The sequence below is a fragment of the Fundulus heteroclitus genome, chromosome 4 (assembly GCF_011125445.2).
Source record: "Fundulus heteroclitus isolate FHET01 chromosome 4, MU-UCD_Fhet_4.1, whole genome shotgun sequence".
Classification (NCBI taxonomy): Eukaryota; Metazoa; Chordata; class Actinopteri; order Cyprinodontiformes; family Fundulidae; genus Fundulus; species Fundulus heteroclitus.
In genome coordinates this window covers 39,452,418-39,478,785 of record NC_046364.1, presented here as the reverse complement: position 1 = coordinate 39,478,785, position 26,368 = coordinate 39,452,418, and the positions used below count along the sequence as shown (strand labels likewise).

At 38.5% G+C, this 26,368-nt stretch overlaps 2 protein-coding genes across 2 annotated transcripts; one reads left to right on the top strand and one right to left on the bottom strand.

Annotated features, from left to right (window-relative positions):
* The first annotated feature begins 1,081 nt into the window (after window positions 1-1,081).
* On the top strand, window positions 1,082-12,661 carry slc38a7 (solute carrier family 38 member 7). Its single transcript, XM_036136540.1, has 12 exons — window positions 1,082-1,243; window positions 3,270-3,676; window positions 3,763-3,816; window positions 5,788-5,932; window positions 7,563-7,707; window positions 7,813-7,911; window positions 8,046-8,103; window positions 8,195-8,309; window positions 8,465-8,612; window positions 10,044-10,243; window positions 10,324-10,375; window positions 11,582-12,661. The coding sequence occupies exons 2-12, from the start codon at window positions 3,425-3,427 to the stop codon at window positions 11,682-11,684; spliced, it is 1,371 nt and encodes a 456-aa protein (XP_035992433.1). The 5' UTR covers window positions 1,082-1,243; window positions 3,270-3,424; the 3' UTR covers window positions 11,685-12,661.
* Window positions 12,662-15,416: 2,755 nt separating this feature from the next.
* Window positions 15,417-25,080, bottom strand: si:ch211-122f10.4 (Cathepsin A-like protein). Its single transcript, XM_036136539.1, has 11 exons — window positions 24,800-25,080; window positions 23,252-23,363; window positions 23,027-23,164; window positions 22,773-22,931; window positions 21,116-21,207; window positions 19,061-19,145; window positions 18,835-18,987; window positions 18,605-18,750; window positions 17,921-18,083; window positions 15,855-15,944; window positions 15,417-15,771 (listed from the first exon to the last, which is right to left on the bottom strand). Exons 1-11 carry the CDS (start codon window positions 24,967-24,969, stop codon window positions 15,688-15,690), a joined length of 1,392 nt encoding a protein of 463 aa, XP_035992432.1. The 5' UTR covers window positions 24,970-25,080; the 3' UTR covers window positions 15,417-15,687.
* Between the last annotated feature and the right edge of the window lie 1,288 nt (window positions 25,081-26,368).

Sequence of the window (26,368 nt, the reverse complement as noted above, 5' to 3'; positions counted from 1 at the left end):
CTGTTTGGTTCTAGTGTTTTTCTTTTTCTCTGTGTGCATTTGGCTAAATGTACAGTCATTTTCAATAAATTTGAATATTATCAAAGAGTTAATTTGCTTCAGTACCTAATTAACGGTAAGGTAAACACATTATATAGATTAATTACTCCCAGACTGATTTTTTTTTAGCCTTCATTTCTGTTAGTGATTTTTGTTTATGCTTACACATAATGACATCTAATTTAAGATTTTAATATTGCATTAAATGGATAAAAAAAAAAATAATAATACAGGGCTTAATGAAAAGTATAATTTAATAATTGCTTAAAGGTTCTGTTCAAAATGAGCCTCATTGGAACCCCTTTTCTAATTTATTAAATATGCTTTCACCAGTGTGCTAAATGTAGCCTATTTGTGCAGATCTTTTTAATTTTAAATAATAGTTTACACCTGAATTGTAACTGATTCGTCATCCAATGCTAGATCAATAGATAAGCCTTCTAATTATTAAATGTTAGGATAAATATGTAAATATAATTCTTAATATTTTAGTCATTTTTCATATTAAAAAAGCATACCAATTAACTATTTTTATATTTACAATAACAGACTTTTTTAAAAATAGCAGTAGTTTCCTTTTCATATTTTGTTAATTTGTCAAATTTAAATAGTAAAACATGTTTTATGGGTGCTATATTAATCCCAAAGCAGTTTTTTTATACACTACTGCTGGATTTTCACACATTGTTTAGAGCATTGATTCATTTTAGTTATCCCTTTTAATTTCAATATAAATTCCAACTTTATTTGTGCAATAAAATTGAAACTTACAATATACTTGACATTTTCTTTAATTTTAAAGCCAGGGGTTTTAAAACTATTTCCCCCTCTTTCAAGTGTCTTTCACTGACACCAAATTGTAGAGGACTGTTGAGGAAAATAACATTTAAGATATTCCTAAAAACGTATATGTTAAAAAAGCACCACTAAAGGTGGTGGAAAACCTTTTTAAACCCACCCAATACGATAAAGTCGCCACTCTTAGTAAATGATTGAATCTAATCATGGAAAACTACAACAACCAGGATTCCAAATCCCGTGGAAAACAGTCACGTGACTAGAATCACATGTTCCTCCGCCGTCCTCGAGCCGCAACAGGCGCTGAAGGCTCATTCTCTGCGGCGGACCCAGACGGTGAGGTTCTCCGCTTCTTACCCGCGCTTCGTTCCCCAGCAGCGGACCGGTTGCGACACATTTAAATCAGGTAGGTGTTTTGTGGTGTTTAATGTGTTTTATATCCGTATTCAGCGTCCGGTTGTCGTTTTGCTAGCTTAGAGGTGCTGTGGGGAGACAACAACAAAGGGCATGGCTGCCTTAATAAATGCTATCAGTCTGCTGGTGAAAGAGCAGCGTTGATTCAATCAAACGAAACAATAAGCTGCCCGTGTGGTGTTTCTTTTAGGAAGCAGAACCATATTTAGGTCAGCTGGTAAAATCTGTATTCGCTTCCGTTTAGTGACAGATTCACATAAATCCCGTGGCTAAAAAGGGCGTTTGTTGTCTCTTTTTTTTAAATGCATGTCATTATACGGTAACATATTATCTCTGCGTTAAAAAAGGCCTTTTTGAGGAGTAAACAGAATGCTGAAGGCAGGAAAGTGACATGCCCTTAATATTTAAACAAATTAACTTTCTTGGTAAATATCAACATTTTTTGTTAGTTTGCGTCTTATCTGAATTCTTTACACCAAATTCAAATTCCTAGTTTGTGTGCACCAACTTGGCCAGTAAAGCTGATTCTGATTCTCAGTATTTTTGTTAGCAGCTTCCAAATTGTACTTTTTTTAAGCATAAACCAGAACAGTGGGTGATGGGTAATTTAAAGATAACATATACGTTTCCTTACAAATGAATGCGTGCCCCTTCAAATTGTTTTGTCACATCACCATGACTAACCTCAGTGTATTTTAATGAGTATTTAAAAGTTTTAGGATGACAGACCCTCACAAATTAGCTCAAACCTGAGGTGTGGAAAGTAAAGTACACATGCTTAGACTAAATATTTGTCCCGTTCTTCGCAGAAAAGCTGAAACGATTGGATTAGTTCAGTCAGATTGGAAGGAGGGCATCTTTGAACATTGCCCTCATCAGCGAGACGCTTTCCTCTCCAATGCTATCTCCCTGAGGGGCTAGTTTTTGTAAATGCCGCTCTTTAGCTCCGACCTGAAGGTAGAAGTCTGAACAGTTTGTGCGCAGGATGCGTGGGGTCTGCTAAAACGTTTTTCCTGAGCCTAGACCTACCTGTACAAGTCCTGCATGGAGGGCTTTGAAGGTTTAACATTTTATTTAAATAGCGCCAATTCATGAAACATGTCGTCTTAAGGCACTTTCCAAAGTCAAATTCAATCAGATTATACAGATTGGTCAAAAAAGTTTCCTATCTAAGGAAACCCAGCAGATTGCATCAAGTCTTGACAAGCAGCATTCACTCCTCCTGAAAGAGCGTAGAAACACAGGGACAGTCGTCTATATTGTCAATGGCTTTGCAGTAATCCCTCATACTGACCATGCATGAAGCGACAGTGGAGAGGAAAACTCCCCTTTAACTGGGAGAAAAACCTCCAGCAGAACCAGACTCAGTGCGAACGCTCATCTGCCTCGACCGACTGGAGGTTCGCCAATGTTCCCTAAATATCCTCTGAAACGGTTTAAAGGATTGACGGAAGATGTGGATCTTTTTTATTCTTAAACCATTTTGTAAATCAAAAAAATTCTCTCCATTTCAAAATTATGCAAAGTTGTCTTTCTCTGTCACATAAAATTGCAATGAAATTCATTAAGGTTTGTAGTTTGGAAAAGTTCACTTAGACGTAGACAACTTTATTTGTCATTTTGTATGCACAGAGTGCGTACAGAACGAAATTTTGTTGCATACAGCTTGTAAATTGCAGGAAAAAATAAATTACAGTATTAGGTGCAGCAGTGATTTAAAGGTTAAATCACAATTTAAATGTAGACAATGCAGGAGAAGTCACAGTGTACAGGTGAGTATTTTTAAAAACCATTTGTATGTGCAGAATTGATTGTGCAAGGGCATTTGTGCAAGAATACAGCTTGTAATTTACAGTAGTTTTAAAATGCAGTATAAGGTGCAGCAGTGGTTTGAAAGTAAAGCAATTGAAATGTAAACAATGCAGGTGCATGAATGCTTTTTGCAACGATCCGTTCCTGCTGAAATCGGTGAACAGACCGTTTCTCATACATGGCTAATAATCAATATTTGATTACAGATGGATCACTACAAGTAATCAGCCTCATCATTCCTGGATCCTTCCAGTAGGCAGAGAAACATCAGCTGCTTCCTGACCTCAGAGGAAACTCACCGTCCTCCAGGTGACCACCCCACCCGCATCCCTTACTGCTTCACCCAGCCTCTCCTTTCCTCATGGCGATCAACACTAACATCGAAGACTGGGGCGGCGTCGGAAGCAGTGACTCGGGAGAACGAGCATGGCTTCTGCAGAGCCCCAGCGTGGATTCCGCCCGGCACCCCGAGGAAGACGAGAGGAGCCAGGGCGTGTCGCCTTTGGCTGCTGTCTTCATCGTGGTGAACGCCGCCCTGGGCGCGGGGCTGCTGAACTTCCCTGCGGCCTTCAACATGGCCGGCGGAGTGATGGCAGGAGTTATTCTGCAGATGGTGAGGAGATACCAGAGCTGTAATGTTCACAATGTTCCTCTGTTGGCATTAGACAATATAACGCTCCCCTTGTGTTTTTGCAACAGTTCATGCTCATCTTCATCATCAGTGGGCTTGTGATCCTTGGCTACTGCTCTCAGGTATGTTTATTTTTTATCCTCATGCGCTCTACTTGCCATGCAGCAAGTACTGCGACCACGAATCTAAAGTTTATTAAGCCCAGCCAGAGTATTTCTACCTTTTGTACTTTTTCATTGTGCTACCACTAGGGCTGAACGATTTTGGAAAATCATCTAATTGCGATTCTTTTTCTTAATATTGAGATTTAATGCAATGTTTTTATTTTTATTTTATTTTATTTTTTTGTTTCCTCGCCATGTGGATTAGTCGCTAAAAGACCCACAGCATCTAAACTCGGAGCAGAAATGATTGTGTTCTACCTACAATATATTTCAACCAAAATTGCAATTTTGACTTTTCTCTGCTTTAACCACAAGCAACAAAAATGGCCTCTAGATAAAGATGTTTGTAAACAAGGACTATTTTAAATATGAACTTTTAATGTTTCTATTGATCAGAATATTATTCAAGAGAACAGCTTTTAATTTAATTGGACATCAATCCTTGTTGAACATAAAGTGCAACCAACAAGCAAGTCTATGTATTAAACTGATTGACCTGTACTTAATGCTATGTATGATTATATAAACTCTAAAACAAGTAATAAAATTAGATTATCTCACTGCTGCAACTGTCTTCCCTTCCATGTGGAGGCAAAACCACTTTAAACATTTTACTGACACCTAATGGACGCGTCTAATTCCCTAATTGTTACATAGCCAAAAATTGCAGACCTCTACGATTTGGAAATTGCGTTTTTTTTAAATCACAATTATAGTGAAAATGCGATTAATTATTCAGCCCTACCTACCATAGACTTTAATGGATTTTATGAGATGAACTAACGACTATAAAAATGAAGTTGAAAGAAAATAAAAATCGAAACAGCGTGACATTTGCTTCTTCCCGTTGGAGTCAATAGTTATCCAAGTTATAAAAGATCGTTTTACATGTAGGCCAAAAAGTTCACGTTTGATCTCATCTGACGTCCGCTTCTCCTAAGCCAGGTGAAGTGAACAGGTGAGTGCAGGCACAACAAGTATAGCCAGGTGTCGCCACCGAAGTGCACACACAGCAGCTACAGTAAAGAGACACATTAAAGTGAACAGATTCTCCCACCTGAGCTGTGGATCTCTGCAGCTCCTGCAGAGTCGTCATGGGCCTCTTGGCTGCTATCAGTTTAGTTTGATGCTCATGTCGTCACAGAACAGCTGAATTTGAAATTACACTCAGCTGTTCATTAACATTATGACTTAACGGGATTGGCTAAATTAGATTTTATTTAGGAGTGTATATGTAACATGGCATACTTTTTTTTTTTTTTTTTTCATGTTTAAAGGATAATGGAAATCAATATGCATCATTTTCCTTTCAATTTCACAGCTATGCTATACCTTGTGTCACGGTTTCACATCCAATCCCGATAAAACCTGTTAGTTTGTGGTTGTAATGTGACAAAATATGAAAAAGATTGATTGAATTGATCTGAAAAGTTTAATGAGGCAAAAGCTGAGACTATGATTCTTTCCTCCTGTTGTGGTTTAAAAAAAAAAAAAAAGGAAACGCCATTGTTGTGCAATGAAGCCTCCAGGCTGTCTTTCTGCCCCTTATTAAGACGAGCAGATCTTCGCTTAACTTGGACTTTCTGTTCCTGAATAAGTCAGACAAATATCCACGTGCTAAATAAAATAAATAAAGTTAAACCCAGAGGACTTATTTCCATTCTTACTGATGTTGAATCTTGGAGGGTAGATGTCCTGTAGGACCTGCAACACACAGCGACTTAAGAGCCTGGAACAAATTCCCCATGAAAAGCTTTCCTGTTTAAATCTGTTCATTATATTCACTGAGCTTAAATTAATCATATCAATTTGGGGTTTTGATGTAAAATCATGTGCTCTAAAAAACCGAGGTGCATTTCTTAGTCTTGACAGGAAACTTTAATTTTTTTTTATATAAATGTTTTTAAATCGGCTCTCTGGTTTCTGCAGGTCAGCAATGAAGGCACCTATCAGGAAGTGGTTCGAGCCACTTGTGGGAAAGTCACAGGAGTCCTCTGTGAATTAGCCATCGCCGTCTACACATTCGGCACGTGCATCGCCTTCTTTATAGTCATTGGAGACCAGCTGGATCGCTGTGAGTTTCCTCTCAGACCAATGGGGCTTCATGACTGGAGAGCAGTTCAGCTTTTAGGATTTAGCTGCTCTGACTTCACTCAGTTATCTGTCAGGACGAAGACGTTAATCTTTGGTTACGCAGTAACATGTGAAAAATGCAGAATGTTGATGATGAGGGCAAAGAGCGCTCACTATGTCTCTGCTCAGCCTTTTCTCTCGGTAGATGCGTCTCTCATGTGACGCATTTCGTCACTGAGATGCTGACACAGCAGGAATCCTGAGATCTTTTCTGGCTTCACTCGTGGATGTTTTTTTTTTTGTGTGTAGATCTGTACGTTTCCAGTTTTCTTACACAGTCTGGAGAAAGTTGGGAGTTTGATTCAGTATTTCTTACAATCAGCATGATTATTAAAAGGAAAATTAAGTATAGAAAAAAATGGTTTCAGGCTTTATTCTCCCTCCCAGCCATCCTGTTGTCCTTCCTTTCTTCCCTCCAGATGGATCTCAATCTTTCCTTACATTCTTCTATCCACCCTGCATTGTTTCATCCTTTTTATTCTATTCTTTCTTTCGCCCTTCCTTTATCCATTCAAACTTTCTCCCTTGTGCATCTGTCCATCCTTCCCTTCTTTCTCTCATCCTGTTTCCTTCCTTGTGATTCATTCTTCCTCCTTTTTGTTTGTTCCCCTCTGACCTCTATAGAAATGTCTGCCATGAATTAATGGTGATGGTGAACTTTTGCGTTCGTATTTGACAAAGAGTTGATAACTCTGTGAATCTCGCTCAGGAAAAGCATATAGACCAGGGGTGTCAAACTCATTTTGGTTTAGGGGCCGCATACAGCTTAATCTGATCTCGAGAGGGCCACACGAGTTAACTCATTGCAAGATTAAATAGAACTAATAAATGTGGACTTGTTGCTGATTTTTATATTAAATGAATGTCACTTTTACACAATATATTATGAATAACCTCAGCGTTTTTAAGAAAACTATGTGCAATTTCAACAATACTTTTACTCAGTTAAACATTTACTTGTGCATAAGAACTGATCACAGTGATTGTACAATGTTGAAAAACATTTATTCACATTTTTTGGAACTTAAAAACACTGTCCTGCATTACAAAATACATCAAACATATAAAAATTAAGAAATGATTTAAAATCAATTTTCCACATCTGAAGCTCAGTGCTACCATCTGCTGATTAAAACACAGCGCCCCTCGTGGACAATATAGGAACTGCAGATTTTCAATTAAAAGAAGTACATGTTTTTTTCAATAATTGTTTTATCATTCTCTTCCTTTTATCTCCACTTTCTTTCACCTTTTCTTTTTTTGTTCTTGTTCTTCCTTTCCTCTCCTACTTTCCCATTGTAGTGTCCAAATCATTTGAGATAACCCACGCATGAATCATGATAAAACTATTCACATTCATAAATCAAGCCGAGCACTATGGCAAAAGCAGTACCGCTCCACTTTTTGGCATTAAGACAACAATTTAAAAAAATTTTTTTTTTTAAATAATGATAATGCATTTAGCCACCGGGCCAAAACCGGTTTGACACCCCTGATTTAGACACAGAAAATGTGTAGGACCCCGACTTACGTTGTCTTACTGCCTCTGAAGCTTCTGCTTTTCTTTGTAGTGATCGCTGCCGCGGCTCATGAAACAGACGGTTCCCCTGACGGCCACTGGTACACAGACCGCAAGTTTACCATCGTGGTCCCTGCAGTCCTGGTAATTCTGCCTCTGTCCATCCCCAAAGAGATCAGCTTCCAGAAGTATGCTAGGTACAGTGGATCTAACCCCCTTTTTTTTTGTTTTATTTAAAAAATAATTCACACCAAATTTGCTGTCACCTTTGGCTGGCGTGATGACCATCTTGCTTGTTCCAGTGCTCTGAGTGTGATGGGAACCTGGTATGTTACCGTTGTGGTCATTGTGAAGTACATCTGGCCGAACAAGGACATGAACCCAGACCACGGTCCAGCCGCGTAAGTCTCAAAAAGATTTTATTTATAAATCAATTTCAGTGTAAAAGTTATTGTTTTATTTTTTTCCCCATAGCTCATTTGCATCCACATCATTTTTGCTTTGCTGGTTGTTGAATCATTGTTGATGTTTACAGTTCTGCTTCCTGGACCGCCGTTTTCAATGCAATGCCCACTATATGCTTCGGTTTCCAGGTATCACCTCATTTGATATCATCTATAAAACAATCGTGTTTTATTTTTATTTTCATGGTCTGGGGTCACAGTACTTATGGTGTCGTTGCAGTGCCACGTCAGCTGCGTGCCGGTGTTTAACAGCATGAGGACGAAGGCGATCAAACCGTGGGGGCTTGTGGTCACCCTCAGCATGATAATCTGCCTTTTTGTCTACACTGGAACAGGTGAGTTGTCTGGTTTACATCGGTGTGCACAGCAGGGTTGACCTGCTGCGAGGCGAAACCCCGTCTTAGCTTAGCTCTGTCTTGCACACGTTTCCTGTTAGATTATTCGCAGATGTTGGTGTGTAACTCCTTTTGTGCGGCTCGTTTATGATCAGGCGTCTGTGGCTTCCTGACCTTTGGCTCCAGTGTGAATCAGGACGTGTTGATGTCTTATCCTCCTGATGACGTCGCCGTGGCCATCGCCAGAGCTTTCATTGTCGTCTGCGTGGTGACCTCCTACCCCATTTTACACTTCTGTGGCAGGTAAGGAACATTTTGGGGGTAAAGCACAGGCATTCGGAGGCCAATGTGGATTTCTAATATTAAAACACACAATTTTTTTAATTTAAGGCTCTCCTAAATTTGCTTGTAACCAATATTTTTATGTTTTTATGCACTGTCAGCCATGTTTTTCTTTTCTCGCTCTTGCAATTGTTTCGTCTTTAGCAGACTGTACCACACAGAGGTCCAGGTCTGATGCAGTTTTCCTGCCAAACAATCAGTTTTTTTTACTTTTTTACCTTATAATTGACCAGCTTATGGTTTAATGAATTCCCATAAATTGTCCATCTGTATTTTTAGTCCAGCTGCCAGTTCTTTTGACGGTAGAAAGGACCCTGACAATGATGCTACCCACACCATACCCAACTCATGGTTTAGTTCAGCCACAATGTTTTAAGAAATTGAACACCTCTTTTTGAAACCTACCTCTGATTATTGCTGCTAATTACCTCTTGGACTTCAGAACCTTCTTTAACAGTGATGCTGGTTCCAGAGCAGCTGGCAGGTTTTTTATTAGATGGTTCCTGAAGGTCTTAAAGAAATGCTCCCTACATAATGTCACTTTTTCTTTTTTTTTCTTTTTAGTTTGAGGTCTTTTTTTTTTTTTTTTATTCACTGCGTCTGTCTAGTCGAGAGTCATCAGGAAAAAATGGTATTAACGCTGACACAAAGAAACTATGTGCTGCGGTCACAGGAAGTTAGCAGAAGCCTTCTTATAATGGGGAAACATTTTTTATATTATTTTTGAGGCTGTATGAATAACTGTACGATTACATTTAGAAAGTTACATTTTCTATAAGATTCACAGAAATTACCCCCCCCCCCCCCCACAATGTTTGCAGCCATATTGAAAGCATGTCAGCATCTGAGGATGGTTGCTTATTATTGAGGTTACATAAAATGTGAAGCTGTGTCAACATGCCTTCCTCTCTCCTGATACCAGAGATGCTTAGAATAGTTATAAAAGAAAAATAATGAGAATGTGTTGTAGAGAGAGGTTAAGGTTTCACAACCGTTTAAACACGAGGAAAGCACGCGGCTACATGCACAGGCGCCTCCGCCGTAGAAACACACAGACTTTTATAACTAGCAGAAAAAGTTAATTTCAAAGAGCATCATTTAAATTGTATTGACGTCCATCTAAATAGTTTATCATAGCTGCCTCACAGCCATAAACATTGTGTTTGGACATGGTTTAATCATTTCAGGACCATTGCCTGTGGGATAAAAGCTCATGCTGAATGTAAAGTCAACATTAAGACTTTTTGCTTAACTTCTACTCAGTGTGGTGCATAGCGTTGTTAGTTTCTGCACGTCTACTGCTACAACATGCCTCCTTGTTGAAGAGTTAAGTTGGGTTTTCCTGATTTGCTTTCCCTCACCCTGCTGCTCTGCTGTCACGCGTCCCTGCAGGGCGGTCATAGAGGGACTCTGGCTGCGTTTCCGAGGCGAGCAGGTGGAGGTGTGCGTTCGCCGTGAGCGGAGGAGGAGGATCCTGCAGACGCTGGTGTGGTTCGTCGTCACCCTCGTCCTCGCTCTCTTCATCCCTGACATCGGCCGCGTCATCTCGCTGATTGGAGGGCTGGCAGCCTGCTTTATCTTTGTGTTCCCAGGTAACGCTGCGCCTGCTGAGCTTGCATTAGGACCGAACAGCCATCTTAATGTGTCTCACAATGTCTCTCTGCCTTCACAGGTTTGTGTTTGATGCAGGCCAAACTTTCAGAGACTGACAGTCGATCTACAAGGTGAGGTTACGTTTGTTATCATAGACTGTAAAGACGTGGACACAGACATGTTCCTGAACTATTTTAGTAATTAGTTTCCGCTACATGTAATAGATCGTGGCGCACCGCCACAGCAAAATAAAAGCTGCCACACCTTCAGAAAGAATAAAAAAAAGTCAAAACAAGCATATTCACTGCAAAAACGGATCTAAAAATAAGCAAAATGTTCTTAAACATAGTGTTTTTGTCCTTGATTTGAGCAGGTAAATAAGATCATCTGCCAATGGAATGAGTATTTTGACCCCTAAATTAAGATAATTAGACATTTAGCACTTGAAATAAGATGATGGAGATGAATTGTTCCTATTTTAAGTGCAAAAATCTTATTCTGTTGGCAGATCATCTTATTTACCTGCTCAAATCAAGGACAGATACACAAATTTGAAGAACTTATTACTTATTTTTAGTTCTGTTTTTGCAGTGTGATATAGCATACTTTATATTTGCGCTCTATTTCTAATCATTATCAGTTTGAAATTAATTTAAATGCTCCCGATATGGTTAAAAAATGTAAAGTATTTACATTTTGCACTGTTGGATTTTAAGAAGGCTCCAAGTAGAGCTTCAAAATTCAAAAAGAAGAAATGGGAACAAGAGACCAAAAGTTGTGAGAAAGTTATTGAAAACAATTTAACCAGGCTGTTCATCAGCTGATCAGATGTTTAAGACCACCGCCTTTAAAAGCCATGATCTGTGCAAAAATTATTACCTGATAATTACCTGATGACCACATCGCTAGAATCGCTTATTCACCTCGTTCAATGCACGTGCCTCTTATGTTTATCTTTTTGGTAAAATTAGATGTATGCCGTGTGGATTCAGACGATGTATAAAAATTCATACATCGTTTCATAAAGTAATCTTAACATATGTTGCATATCAGGGACAGTGACGTAGTTAAATATAGTAGTTGTGTTTTAGTTGTGCCTTCAAAAGACATTTATACTGTCATATGATAAAATTTTAGGCCCATGTCATTCATCCTGTATTGTAAAACATTAATATCTTTGCCTTCTAGACCTTAAATTCAAACTTTTATTAAGTTAATCTTGGGGGAGATTATTTTTTTTCTACCCTTTAAAGATAAGTAACACTCATATTTAGGCAGAAAGTGAAATTAAACCTTCGATTTAGCCCTTTTTAAGCTCTTTTCTGTTATTTTTACAGCTGGCACGGACTGGTGATCCTCGGCATTGCCATGGTCACGCTCGGGGCTTTCATCTTCGGCCTCACCACGTCTAATTCCATCTATCAGGATGTTGTTAACTAAAAGGGAAGCTGTTTGTGGCGCCATCTCTTCAGAACGAGAACTGGGGAGAGCTCAGAACTGTGCTGCTATCCTGGACCGCTGCTCCATTTCCCCGAGAACGGAGGTCGTGTGGTTGGGCGACCACGGCGCCAATATGACAGATTTTATTTTTCTCAGTGAAGTTTAAAGACTTTTTTTTTGTTTCGTTTTTGACATCTTCGTTTTCCAGAAGGAAACAGGCTGACTTTACCCCGGCTGTCGGTGAATTCTGACATATTTTGCAGGAGCAGAAGGACTTTGATTGGAGGGGTTTTATAATCAAATTGATTTTTATTTATGAAATTGTACCAATTTGTGAGTATTAGCCCGCATGTCATCGTTCATCACTGAAAATGTGAAGACTTTCCCATGGCCAGACCTATAGTACAGGCACTGTAGATAAATCAAGTGAAAGGTGAAGCAATATGCTTTAGAGGTTAAACCTGATTTGGAAACTTTAAGAAAGCACCTCTGAGCCAAAGTTAAACTGTGGGAGGGGGGGGAGACGGATGTATGTTTTAAACTGTGCAAGTCATTTATTTATTCAGATTTTCTGTTTACTTCGGATTGCATTTGCACAAATGAGTGAAGATGCTGATGTCTGTTGGATGTAGCTCTCCTCAGGAGGGCAGACTCTTCTTATGCAGTAGAGCCCAAAGTCAGTCTTCAAAGCCTGGTGTCTTGCATGTTCTTAGATGTTTCTCAGGCTAAACGCGTAATGAACAGGTTCCTGTACAACTTGTGCTGAGGAGGTCCCTTGAATCAGCTGTTGGAGTGGGAAGACATTTAAAACACGGGGGACAGTGAGCAGGTGGCGAGGGCTGGAGTTGGACACTCCTGCCTTTATTGTAGGAGGTAGCTCAACAGTGTTTAAGACCCAAACTAAGCTTCACAGAATGTAACAGGGAATCATGTGTACTGTGGAAAAAAACAAAACAAGGGAAGAAAAGCTAATCTGTTTGGAAAAAATGGTGCAGATGTCTTTTATTTTCTTTTAATAGCTTTTCTTTTCTATTAAGCTGTTGAAGGAAGCTGTTGTACAAAGAATTAGCCCTGCTAGCATGACTTTAATATAGTCATCAGCTTTGAAGCAGTTTTAATTTTGCCTTTTTCCTATTTTTTAAATTTTTTAATGAGGGACAAAGCTTTAAAGGGGTCTTTGTAATTGTTTTAGTAAAAAGGTGCATTTGTTTTGCTGTAATCAATGCAAGAAATGGACTGTATTTAAACCTTTTTTTTATGCCATATAAATTGCTTGAACAATTTTTGAGCCCCAACCATTTGGGACAATTTTCTTTTGGTGCTGCTTTACCTGATTTGAGTAGAAAGATCAACACTATAATCAAATACTAATCTGTCATCAGACTCATGTTTATTGTTTTCATTTTTTATTTTATTTGAAAACATTTCAAAGCGACAAAAATGCATGAGAAAAATGTGACAATTAATAAAAAGACAATGTAAAAGTCAAAGCATTTGTTTATACAAGTCATTGAGGCAACAAGCTCCACCCAGTCCCACGTTAGTTACATGCACAGTAAGTAATTTAGTGTAGCAGCACATTACAATAGAAATAACGTAGACAATGAGTTGGCATTGGAAAGTTAATGCTCATTAAGAGAACAAAGTTAGGTTGACATTTTACAAAACCTGCTGACAGAAAAGCACAAATTTAAATGAATTAGTGCTGCAAGATTTATCATATAATCAGCATTCAAGGAATTATTAGAAACGGATTGTTTGGAATAATTGGTTATGTTAGGTTGAGTGTCAAATTCACTTTGTTTCCAATAATACATGCAGATTTCAGGGTAACATAAGCTACTCTATAAGCTTTATCAAAAAGGAAAGTTTTAAGCCAAGTCTTAAAAGTAGACAGGGTGTCTGCCTCACGGACCAAAACTGGGAGTTGGTTCCACAGGAGAGGAGCCTGATAGCTAAAGGATCTGCCTCCCATTCTACTTTTAGAGACTCTAGGAACCACCAGCAGACCTGCAGTCTGAGAGCGAAGTGCTCTGTTAGGAACATACGGGGTAATCAGAGCTCTGATATATGGAGCTTGATTATTAAGGACTTTATATGTGATCATTTTAAATTCTATTCTGGATTTAATGGGAAGCCAATGAAGGGAAGCTAAACTATATGATCCCTCTTGTTAATTTTCCTCAGAACTCTTGCAGCAGCATTTTGGATCAGCTGAAGGCTTACAGTAGTCCAGCCTTGAAGTAACAAATGCACGGACTAGTTTTTCAGCATCACTCCTGGACAGAATATTTCTAATTTTGGCGATGTTCCGGAGGTGAAAAAAGGAAACTGTGGAAACCTGTTTAATATGGGATTTAAATGAAAATAACACCAAGATTTTTTACTTTATTACCAGAGACCAAGTTAATGCCATCCAGATTAAGTGAATAAAAAGTTTATTTTTTGAGGACTCTGGTCCATAGATTACAACTTCTGTCTTGTCAGAATTTAAGTGCAGGAAATTTAAAGTCATCCAGCTTTTGATGTCATCAAGACATGACTGCAGTCAAAGTAATTGATTGGATTCATCAGGATTTATGGATAAATGTAGCTGAATGGTATCAGTATGACAGTTGAAATTAATCCCATGCTGTCTGATAATTTTGCCAATTGGAAGCATATATATAGTAAAGAGAATTGGCCCAAGGACTGAACCCTGTGGTACTCCACAAGTAACCCTAGAGTTTGAGGAAGATTTATTATTAACATGAACAAACTGGAATCTGTCCGACAGATAAGATTTAAACCAGCCTAATGCTTTCCCCTTAATCCCTACAGTATGCTCAAGTCTTTGCAGGAGAATATTGTGATGAACTGTATCAAATGCAGCACTGAGATCTAACAGGACAAGTACAGACACAAGTCCATTATCTGAGGCCATGAGAATATCATTAGTGACCTTCACCAGAGCTGTTTCAGTGCTATGATGAGCTCTAAAGCCTGACTGAAACTCCTCAAGTAGGTCATTACTTTGTAAATGTTCACATTTACAAAGTGATATTCTTGAGAAATATTCTTTCTCAAGAATATTAGATAAGAAAAGATTAGATATAGGTCTGTGATTTATTAAGTCATCTTGATCAGGATATAATAATGAAAGGTTCCACTCAATCTTTTATCAATATATTTTGACAGCACTCTGAAAAACGAGTTCAATCTTTTGTTGCTTCCCCTGTGGATGATGGCCTGCTAGCAGTCTTCATAATTTTGCAGGCTATAACAACTCTGTATCAAAAATAACTTAATTGGTTATTCTGGGGTTTTAAAATTAGCTGAAAGCTGTAATTGAATGAAGAGTGTATATAACTATGTAATGAGTCCATAAATTGCCATTTTTTATTTCACTTACGAAAATAACTTCTAGATGATTTATTTTTAAATGCACCAGTATATTTTCAGGTTTTTGAATCATTGCAAATGCTAAAGATCAGAGTAAAAAGCATAATGGAGTTTACAGCATAAACTGTAAATTTATATATCAACTGATATGGTGACTGCAATATTAAGCAATACCTCAAATGTAATTCAGTCCAGAATAAACATGTTTCACATTACAGGAAAGTAAACACTGGTTCATTAGGATTTGAACCAGATATTGAGTTCAATTAGTATAATTAGTGGAATCTCTTGCTGGATCTAAAACTTTTAGGTGGATCCAAGATACATTTTTAAGTCCTTTTCACAGAGAGGTACAAGATTAATAGAATTTATTTTTATTTACATGTTCCCTTTACAGCTTTGTTCAGGCTAATGACAGTCCTTTTATAACAGAAAGAAAAAAAAACAATAGAACCACACAACCAGAAATGTGAGAATCTGCCACAAACTCAGATTTAAGTAGCAATCAACTGCTAAGTGTAGGTCAGTTTGCTCTTTTAGCACAATGAATGTATTTTCCCTGAGACAAACACAATGTACAGCTTGATGAGTGAAGGCTGCAGAACACGGTCTCCATCAGGGTTCAGTATGGTCCGTCTGTTACGAAGGACTGAAACATGTGGAGAGCTTGACCCGGCGCCCACTGGGGAACCATGTGCCCTGCACCCTGAAACACATGAAAGACGATATCTCTTAGTTTTGACACGCAGCGTGTCAGTACATCTCTTTATGCAAAACAGCAGTGCATACCTTGACTGTCAGAAAGGTGATGTTTCCAAACTGCTGATAGAAACCGGCAATCTGGTCATCGTGAATCCAGTGCTGGTAGCGGCTGGTGGCCTGGAAAAATATCGGCACAGTTAAAGTAGCAAATTGTAAAACTGTGGTGCCTAGTTTGGTCTAAATCAGTAAAACTCACCAGTTCTCATAGCAAAACAAAACAAGAAACCCCTACTACTCTACTGGTACATGCAGAGGACAATAGTTTGAGAAGCCCTGTGAGAACTAAGGTTAAAGGACGCATTTTAAAAATGATTTCACAACTCTTCTAAAGTGTTGATGCTTGTAGCTTACCATAGATGTAGATATATAGAAATTAAATTAAGAAATATGTAAAAACTAATTATGAAAGGGTTAAAAAATAAATAAAAAGTAAGCAAAATGGAGCTAAAACTTGCCAGAATGGTAATGTTTGGATAATCAACCTCAGGCATCAACGCATAACACTGCACCCCCAGAGACAGCAAAGTACCCAGGTTGAAACGGTGTTCAAAAAAAATATTTTTTTATAAATAAAAAATATTTATATCGCAATTTATCCAGTAAGGATAAATGCTGTTCTAGAGCAGTAGCTTGGAGATCTAACAAACTGGAATCCAACAGAGATTTAAAAGCTCCATAAGCAAGACCCGTTACCCTTAATTCACAATGATGGCAAGACTGCTTTTGACAAAATAAAAAAAATGTAACTTTGAAACAAATTCTGTCAGGATTGAGAAAGTTGTAGTTTCTGAAAAAGTTCTGAACAGTATTGTTATCCCAATGTACATAGGCATGTGCCAGCGTGCTCCTTTGAGTCACCATATTAACCTAGGTCAGATTCAGTGAGACATGCTCTGGTGTGCACATCTCACTTTTCTCCACATATTCCAGCCTTCCAAGTTTGCTGGCTGCTGCTCTTTTGCCAACATAAAATACAAAATGCTGTGCTCTGTTTAGGGAACTCTGGGAACTATCACATGATTGGCTCAGGAACCAGGAAGTAATCGCGGGCTACACTCTGAACCAAAGTAATTCCAGACCGCACCTCTAGGTTTGAAAGGAGAAGAAGGCTCACTCTTTAGCCAAAGCGGAAGTACGTCAGTGGTTACCATGATAAGTGCTGTCCGAATAGTTAAGTCAGTAAGGAAGGAGGTAGGAAAAGTAGCCTGTGTGCTCTCTCCCGTGGTTAGTTTTGCCTAAGAACCCCGTGATGTCCACTACCGGTGTACCCACAATCCTTTAAGTGACATGACGGATCAGCACAGCCCACCTCACGGAAATCAATAAAATGTCCGGAGAGCAGAGAGCACGCACTTTGTAGTTCATTTTCAGAAGTATCTAGCCGCATTATATGCTTTAAAAAAAAAAAACAAAAAAAAAAAAAAAACAGACTGAAACCATTTGATCATAATAAAATAAAGGTTATATACACCAAGCCTCCATCCTGATGTTTTGATGGTCCTTTTTGAGGATAAGTATAGCCCCAGTGCTGGGTGCAATTACCTGATATAAACAGTCGTGGCGCCATCTAGAGTATTGCAGAACTATCATAATGCCGGTTTACTTAATAAATCTAAATGCACAGTGTTGAACTTCCTTTAAAATTGTCAATAAACACTAACAAATTCAGCAAAAACAAAGCATAAAAGACCAAAATAACAACTAATATGCCAGCGATAATCTTTCATAAAAACTTTGTATGCAACCAGAGTAAGCTACCGACATAAAAAAAAAAAGGAAAGTCAAATAACGTGGCTATGCACCTTTAAGTACACCTTCAAATGTCCCGTAGCACATGGACCAGAATATAATTATGTGACCTCAAAAGCAAACCATTTGGTAGTTTCCCTGACAGTTGCATCCCCTCCACCACCAGGTGGTGGCAAATCTTTTCAGTAAATAAAAAACGAGGCACAATCGCATATATTCAAATTAGTCGGTCTAGACAAGGTGCTTTTAAATTCCCATGACACGTAAAGAGAAATAAAAGTTACTGAAAGGATGAGATAAAAAAAAAAAGCTGTACATTTAAAATGTATATGTTTAGGATGTACCTTAAAGCCCAAGTCCTCCACAAACCACTGGTCTCCCAGGAAGTTGCAGGCCATGTCCGTGTCTCCGTTGTAGACGAGCGCTCGGAGGCCCAGCGACAGCAGCTTCAGATAAGTCTCCTTCATTGTGTGGTACAAGATCTTGTAATGTTCTCCAACAACATCACTGCAAAAGGTAAATCTTATCAACATGAAACCTATCTCAGAAAACCAATAATCCACACAGCACGTCTATTACACTGCAAAAATGGAACTAAAAATAAGTAAAATTTTCTTAAAATTGGTGTATCTATCCTTGATTTGTGCAGGTAAATGAGATGATCTGCCAATAGAATAAGATTTGTGCACTTAAAATAGGAACAATTCATCTCCATCATCTTTTTTCAAGTGCAGGATGTCTAATTATCTTAATTTAGGAGTCAGAATACTCATTGCATTGGCAACTGATCATATTTACCTGCTCAGATCAAGGACAAAAACATTATGTTTAAGAACATTTAGCTTATTTTTAGATCTTTTTTTGCAGTGTACTGCTACCCCCCTCCCCCATATGAAAAAAAAGGTCCTACTTAAAAATGATCTATAAAAAAGGTAAACAAGACCTACAGTTTTATAATATCTAAAATTGTATGTGAGCTAAATGATGTCCCGTCAAGAGTGGAGGACCATTTGCCTTGGGGAGGCTACCTGCAGATGTCCCATGGGGGCAGAACGTCTGGGATGTGCAGAGCTTTCCTCACGTCGCCTCTGTTCAGCCAGTTCGTCTGAGCTGTGCTGTTGATGCAAGGAGGCACCTCTCCCAGAGACATGGAGGACGTTGTAACATCTAAAAGCTGCATTTGAGACACTAATCAGTAAAACTACATGACGTTAAGAAGACTTTGATGCATGCATGAAGTGGCCTAAATGCAGAACACCTTGTAGCTGTGCAGGTTTTTCCTGTAGTTCCTGAACAGATGACTCATGGCCTTTTCATATCCTTGGTGGTATGATCTGCGGCCCTCGCAGTCCAGGTAGAGGGCGTACTCATTGAGTCCACTTTCATACACGATGCCAAAGGCCACGTTCACCTACACAGACCAGAAAATAAAACCGATCATTTTAGAAACGCCATAAACTTCCTGCAGAACGGTCCACACATACCAGCGTCTTGCAGTTCTCAGATGTACTGTTGTAAAAGTTACAGCTTCCCTTGTCACAGCAGTTTGTGTTCAGATCACGCCACAAGCTGCGCATAAAAAAAACAACACAAAAACAGATCTTGTCAGCAATCGTCAGCAAACTTGACGTCATATAACAAAAACATCTAAAAAAAAGGGTCAGTGAACACTTGCTTCACTGTAAATTCATACGTCATATTTAAGGTTTAAAGATGTTTTTCCAGAAGAATTGTCAAGCATCAAAGTGTATTCATTTTTTACAGGACATAAAGAATTGCTGCAACCCTTTTCACAATTAATATAAAGGTTTAACTAGTAAGTTGTTTATCTTTGCTAGCAGCTCAACTAAGGCTCAGAGTTGTTTCCAGGTTCAAGCTGGGAGGAGATAAAGTTAAGTGGTTGTAGTTGTAGGAACGATCCCGCTCCGCTCTACATCTGATCAGTAAATATGTACACCCACTTTAACCACAATAGCCATTTTCCCAGTTTTTTGTTCAGAGTGTTTGTTATGGTTGCATGCTAACAAAAGTGCATTTCTCCAATTTCTTTAAATGCATCTCCACAAAAGGGTAACCCACCTCTCAATCAAATTGTTTTTGCCAATAAACTGTTAACATGGTTGCCTTATAGTACTGTCAATATATCCTGGTCATTATTTAGAAAAATTTGTGCATATTTGTTGAAATCCTGCTTTTGTGTCTAAAATCGTCAGTGTGGCGCCCTCCTAGGGTTTACTGGTGGTCGTGACGTAATTCTGATGTAGTGATGGCAGTGGCTCTTCCACTCTGGGGTATAAAAGCATAACTCTGCTCACGCTCCAAGAGTCAATATGGCAAAAATCAACCTAACTGCTGCTTCCACCCCATACTGAACACGGCCCCCTCCCTTCCCGTTCCCACGTATCCTCGCCCACTTTGATGGAGTTTTTCCAAATATGCTTTTATATGGAGGTGAGTTACACTTTAACTAGGAAGGAGCTCAGATAGAAACAGAGGGATTTTTCTCTAGCTCAAATACTGCTCTCAAACCACTTAACCTGGTCTGTACTCTGCATTTTATTTTGTTAAACTAACAATATCACCAAATTTAAAAATGTTTGATTTGAGCTCCACAGGTTTGAACCAATCAGAGCCGAGGGGACCTCAAAAAAGACAAGCACTGCAAACCCGAGTGTTATTTAAAACGTTTGCTATAGATGCCCATTTCTCTATTAACTTTGTTGCTTGTAAACTAATGTAGCTGGTGGATTCTGTTATTGTAGGTAACGCATTTCTAGAGTGACGTACAGAGCGCCGTGGACTGGTTTCACTTTAGAGAAGGTAAAGGCAGTTTCTTATTACCTGGCTACTGAAGGTGCTGGTCTAACGTGATCTTTTGTGTGTAGGTTGGCCTGCTACTGTTTCACTTCCAGTTTTAGTAAAGGAAGGGGGGAGTTTTTAATTGTTTAGCCCTCTGGCCTGTTTTAAACAAAATGAGGACCTATGCTGTCCCTGGGTCCTATGTTGGTTTTATCTAGATTGAGAAGACTAGTGAAAGGGGAGTTTTTCTTTTCTTTGTTGTATTCACTAGGGTTTGTGGAGTGTTTTTGTTGGGGACACCAAGGTGCATTTAGTTGTATTTGTGTTTTCCTTATTGTTCCTCCCCCAAACAGTCTAATTAACTTAATTGGGTTTTAACTATCTTTCTCAGCTACAAGGATTCCAGGGCCAGCATAAACGCCTACTTTTAAGGTAATTTTTTTTGTACAATAAAATAAATAGATATCTGTCCATAGGAATCTGTGAATTTAATAAACTGTATTCAATTTGCAACATGGCCTCTGTTAATTCTTACAAACTCTTCTGTGGTTTGGTAAAAAGAGGATTTAAGGTTCTCAACACATAACAGAAACCGTGCCTAAGGTCACACTAATTATGTCTAATTTCAATTATTATGCAGAAACAGGTTCTTGAAACAGAGTCGGCACAGTAAAACAGTTAAAGTCCATATATTTGTGTGTAGATTTCTTCAAAAACAAGAACTAGAAAGAACAGCTTACTCTTCTCCAAACAGGCCGTGGTAATAGCTAAAGTAGATCAGAGATTGGTCATTGAGAGCAAAGCTGCTGAGACCATTTCCCACTGCAAAGCCCTGAAAGGACAAACAATAACATTCATTTAAAACAAGTTAAAACTCTTAATTTCTATGCATTTTGGTGATTATTAGCTTACAGCTAATAAAAAACAAAACTGTTCAGTTTCTTAGAAAATAAGTGTCACGTAAAACTAAAAAAAAAAAAAAAAAAGTAACTGGGCCAAAATGAATTATCATAGCCTTCATTAGTGGTTTCAGAACCTTTCTTTCTTTAGACCCATGAAATGTATCTGAACTTTTCTACAAAGTCAATTACACAACGGTACAAAAACAACAGCCAATTTGTTGCTTTTAAGTACCGTTTCTTCTCCTATAACAGATACAGGATAAATATCCATTAGCAGTCAATTTTTTGAGATTTAGATTCAGAGCAGCACAATATTCAAGCTGCTTGAGGTCCAACATGAAGTTTCCAGTCGGTTGATAATTTGGGGAGAAATGTCTTCTACTGATGTCCGTTCATCTGTTTTATCAAGCCAAAAGTCACCTCTGCCATCAACCAGGAGAGGTTTAAGCCAGGGTCGTCCAAACTTTTCAGCACATGGGACAAAATTGTCAAGTCAAAAGCCCTCGAAGGCCAAAAATGTTATAGAAAAAAAAACTATAAACGGACCTCTATAAAATGTGATAATTTTAAAATAAACAAATTAGTTGGATTTTCTGTAGGAAAGGGTTGTGTAAATCATTGTAGATCTGAAGGTCATAAGCCTTATTAAAAGATGGTCATCCAGCTTGCAAATTATTTTGGACTCATTGATAAATACATTCAAAGCAGATTTTAATGCACGATAGTCTGCATATGAGTAAAAGCCAATGGATTAGAGGTCCTATTTACTATGACAATTAAAAGTGAATGTAAAAATGTGGTCCATAAAAGACAAATGCTTCATGTTGTACCTAACATTTTGAATTCTATGAATTCTAAGATTTTACCTTGTCTAATCATTTTGAAAAATGAAAAAAAAGTTTCCATCAGCACTAGCCACCTGTAATGGAGGGACAAATCTTTGGAGGGACAATCTTTGAAATGCTGGGGGGGAGGGGAGTCACAAAATTTGTACAAGGGGCCGCAAATGGCCCCAGGGTTGCACTTTGGACATGCCTGGATTAAACTCTTCATGCATTCTTCTGCTGACAAGCTTTATCTTGATGACGTTACTGGTTTAAGGGCCATGGTGTGACTATCCATCCACAGAGAATCTATTCGCTGTGGTCCAGAGGATCTAACAAACTAGATGAGCTGAAGTCCACTCCTGAAGCAACAAGGGCTTCCTGTACTCATCAGCAGTGCGACAGGCTGATCACCTCCATGCCACGCCGCATTCATGCAATGATTCATTCAAATCAAGTCCAGACAGTATGGATTGCATACCCTGTGCAATACATGAACACACCTTTCAGTGGACTGACACTTCTAAATTAAAATATATTTCACTGGTCTCGTGAAACGTTTAAATTTCTTGAGAAACAGAATTTTCAGGTTTTCATTGGCGGTGGGCCTTACAATGAAAAAACAGAAATAAAGGCTTGAAACTATTCAAGCTTTGCCTGCAGCGCCTCACCTTGAAGTTGATTTTAGCCTTTCCTGTGGCCACACGCAGGCTCAGCGTTGGAGCATAAATGCCGCCGTAACTCTCCCCAAAGATGAAGAACTCGTTCTGAGTGAAGTTTGGAAACTTGACAAAGAAGCTCTGAAGAGCTTTGTAATTATCGTCAGCGACCTAAGACAAGAACATTTAACACATTTTCTGATCCGGTACAATGTCAACGCCTTGTTAAACTTTATATTTTGTTCTAACGAGAGAAACAAGCACACCTTATCGTCGTCAGTGTCATATGTTTGGGAATCAGAGTAGGAGTATCCCACTCCTGCAGGGGATTCCAGGTACAGCACATTGGCGATCTTGTTCCAGCTGAATTTGTTTTCGTAAAGAGTGGCTCCATCGTCATTTACCTGCAAATCATTCAAAGAGCAACAACTTAGAGTCCGTCTGAATGACCGTAGCACACATGCAGGTAGGCTCGCAGCTAGAAAGCGTACGTGGAACGGGCCGTTCTCTGACAGGAATCCATCCAGAGAGCTGCAGCCCGGACCGCCGTTCAACCAGAGAACCAGGGGGTCTTTGGCCGGGTTCCTCTGAGACGTCACGAACCTGCAGGACATCAGAGTAACTGGGTCACGCTCAGAATGAGAGCTAAGGTTTACATATTTAATCCACAATAAAAAAATCTGACATTCATTAGGCCACAGACTACAAGCTGGTCTTCTTTAACCTTTAATATGAAATGTTCCACTCAAAGTTTTCTTTACCTTTGAAAAGGTTTGACATTTTTTTCTGTTCTAAAAATGCTAAATACAGCAATAAATTCCCGACTCTATAATCACAAAAACAAACTTTTAATAGTTGGTAAAAAATAATAAAACCTCCTATATACTCCTGGAAAAATCTAAAACAAGTCAACAATGTCCAAATTATTTTGAGCCAATTCAGGCTTAAAAAAACGTGAGGAATAACATTTCAGCAGGGCAGGGATAAAGGGGACAGATAAAGCCAAATCAATAAGTTAGGAGACACAGTGCTGCTTAGGCAGAAATCCCTTCAATCCAAAATCAAGACAACAGAATGATCCAAACTCATTCTGATTAAAGAAAAACTGAAATAAAATAAATAAAAAAACATCCCTCCAATTATTAGAAACAAGGTTGGGGTTGTATTAGGAGCAATTCAGTGCACCGAGATCTGTAATCATTTAAGCACAGATGTGGTGCTTTTGCCCTTTACTGTGACTAGAGTTAGTATGACGATGCGCACTAAACCATAACACTTTGAAGAAGGACCCCGCCCAGCCATTTAAACCTGGAGGCGCCCATTGTGAGTTATAGAGAAACTGTATAAACCAGAATGTTATTGATAGGACAGAGTGGCGCTGATGAAGCAAGCTGAACACACTGAAGAGGAGAGGGAGAGCGGTAAAACTGGTATTCGATCTGTGGAGGATTACAGCTGAAGACTCATTCATTCCTGCCTCAATCTACACATCGACAATAAAGGTGGGAACCTTAAAAATCCAAGTAAAACAATCACACTGTCATTTCTTTTAGCCATCTCATCATAAGCAGTGCTGGCTGATTTTCTGATCAGCCCCAAGTTGACACTTTGGACCAGATTCTTTTTTTTTTTAAACTAAACACAGACACACACATACAGATTTTTTTTATTTAAATCTAAAAATGTGTTTCAGTGTACTTTCACTTCTGTATTTTAATTCATCTCAGAGAGAGAGAGAGAGAGAGAGAGAGAGAGAGAGAGACAAAACCTGAATGTTTAGTTGTCATAACTGTCACGTGTTTTTCTACAGTACAAAGGCCACTAAAAGTCAGCTCAGAGATTGCTTTTATTAATAATAGGGCGAGAAGCAAAAAAGGATAGATAGATAGATAGATAGATATCCAGCTATGCATCAATTTGAAAAAAAAAAAAAAAAAAGTCCAACATGATGTCCATAATTTGGCAATTAACTGATTAAACAACTGATCAAACATTTTTCTTCACCGCCAGTGAGTGACTGTCTGCCACCCCGTTCTCACCAGTAATGGAGAAACTTCCCAGCTCCAGCCTGCAGGTACCCAGACCACTGCCGATAGTTGATTTTGAACGTCATGCCCGGAAGGTGACCGACCTCATCGGGAGCGTACTGAGCCCGGGAGCCGAGCTGAAGAGCGGACAGCAAACACAGCAGGAGCCCCCCGGCGTGCATCGCTGAACCTCAGTTGTGCTTCACAGGGAAACCTCAAAACCCGGGAGGAAGGTAAGCGCTTCCTGCACCGCCACGAGCCGCTCCAGCGCTGAGCTCAGCGTCACATGACTGCTGCGGAGTCACGTGGCCTCCGCCTGATCGTACACGGAAACAGAAAAAAAAAAAAAAATAATAAAAAAAAAAAACTAGGGTTACAAATAATGGAGCGTAGAATACTACAGTATCCATACTTTCCATATTTTCATAATTTGAAGCAAAACTGTCAAAAGTACTCGAGGGCAAAATAAATAAATAAATAAATAAATAAATAATATATTACCCCAAAACAAAACTGTTTTTTTAATCTGCTCCATATGAGCATGTACTATTTTAATTAAGCAAATTAGTCTGTAGTAGTTTGTTTTTGTAGGAAAGAGATGTGTAAATCATTGTAAAGCCAAAACTTTAAAAGGGTTTTGCCCATGTTTAAAAATGGTCCTTCTCTTTAACTCTGACAACAAGGTCTAAAATGTGGTAAAGAAAGATCCTCTGTTTCCATGACAAGAATATTCTGATTGTTATTTTTTTTTAACACAAATTATTTAAAAGGTTCTCCTCTTAGCTTTTTACCGCACCTGGTTCCAAAATCTTTAATTGGATCAACAATATTTAGTTTTGGACAGAGAACAGTCACCAAACCCGTTTATTCAGGATATCACTAAAAAATAAGAAACTGTCTTAAAACATGAAGTTTTAAAGCATTTAAAACCGCAACAGCAGCACTTAAAGTGGAGACGAGAGAAACGGCGTTAAAATTATAAAGAACAGAACTGGCAATAAATTACTGAAGAGAGAGAAGAAAAACATTTTTTTTGGTTGGTTGATAGATAAGAAGGCACTGTATTTAAAATAGACAAACATGATACAGGAAAATATCCAAAGAACATATTAAATATACTGCAAAAATAATAAGAACATAATATTATTCAAATTTTAATAGATTTTTTTTTAGGAAAACGAAATTGATCAACAGAATATAATTAGGATAATAAAATACCCAAATTAGAGTACAGACATTTTGTATATGATGGGGCTAACAGTAAATTTTGTATGGGTTCCAGCACATAATGGGATTAAGGGGAATAAAATGGCAGACATGATGGCTAAGGAGAGTACCAATATGGTAAGGATAATTAAACGAAAAACAAAAGAGAGGTGGCAAACGTTATGGGAAGAAGAAAAGAAATGAAGGTAGTTTTATAAAATCCAAAAGAGAACTGGACAAATGAGAGGAACAGAAATAAACAGGAGAGAAGAGATAATTATTTCACGACTTAGAATAGGACACACTGGATTGAATAGATAGGGAAACATCAGACAGGGAAATGTGACTGCGGAGAAGATGAGACAGTGGAACATG

Excerpts from the sequence above, each read along its gene's own strand:
- slc38a7 (XM_036136540.1), top strand. The coding sequence starts at position 3,425 with ATGGCGATCAACACTAACATCGAAGACTGGGGCGGCGTCGGAAGCAGT. Across the intron at positions 8,104-8,194 it reads CTATATGCTTCGGTTTCCAG|TGCCACGTCAGCTGCGTGCC; the intron begins GTATCACCTCAT and ends GTGTCGTTGCAG. Across the intron at positions 10,376-11,581 it reads ACTGACAGTCGATCTACAAG|CTGGCACGGACTGGTGATCC; the intron begins GTGAGGTTACGT and ends TTATTTTTACAG.
- si:ch211-122f10.4 (XM_036136539.1), bottom strand. The coding sequence starts at position 24,969 with ATGCACGCCGGGGGGCTCCTGCTGTGTTTGCTGTCCGCTCTTCAGCTC. Across the intron at positions 18,084-18,604 it reads CCCCCATGGGACATCTGCAG|TGATGTTGTTGGAGAACATT; the intron begins GTAGCCTCCCCA and ends TACCTTTTGCAG. Across the intron at positions 15,945-17,920 it reads TGGAGGACTTGGGCTTTAAG|GCCACCAGCCGCTACCAGCA; the intron begins GTACATCCTAAA and ends ATATTTTTCCAG.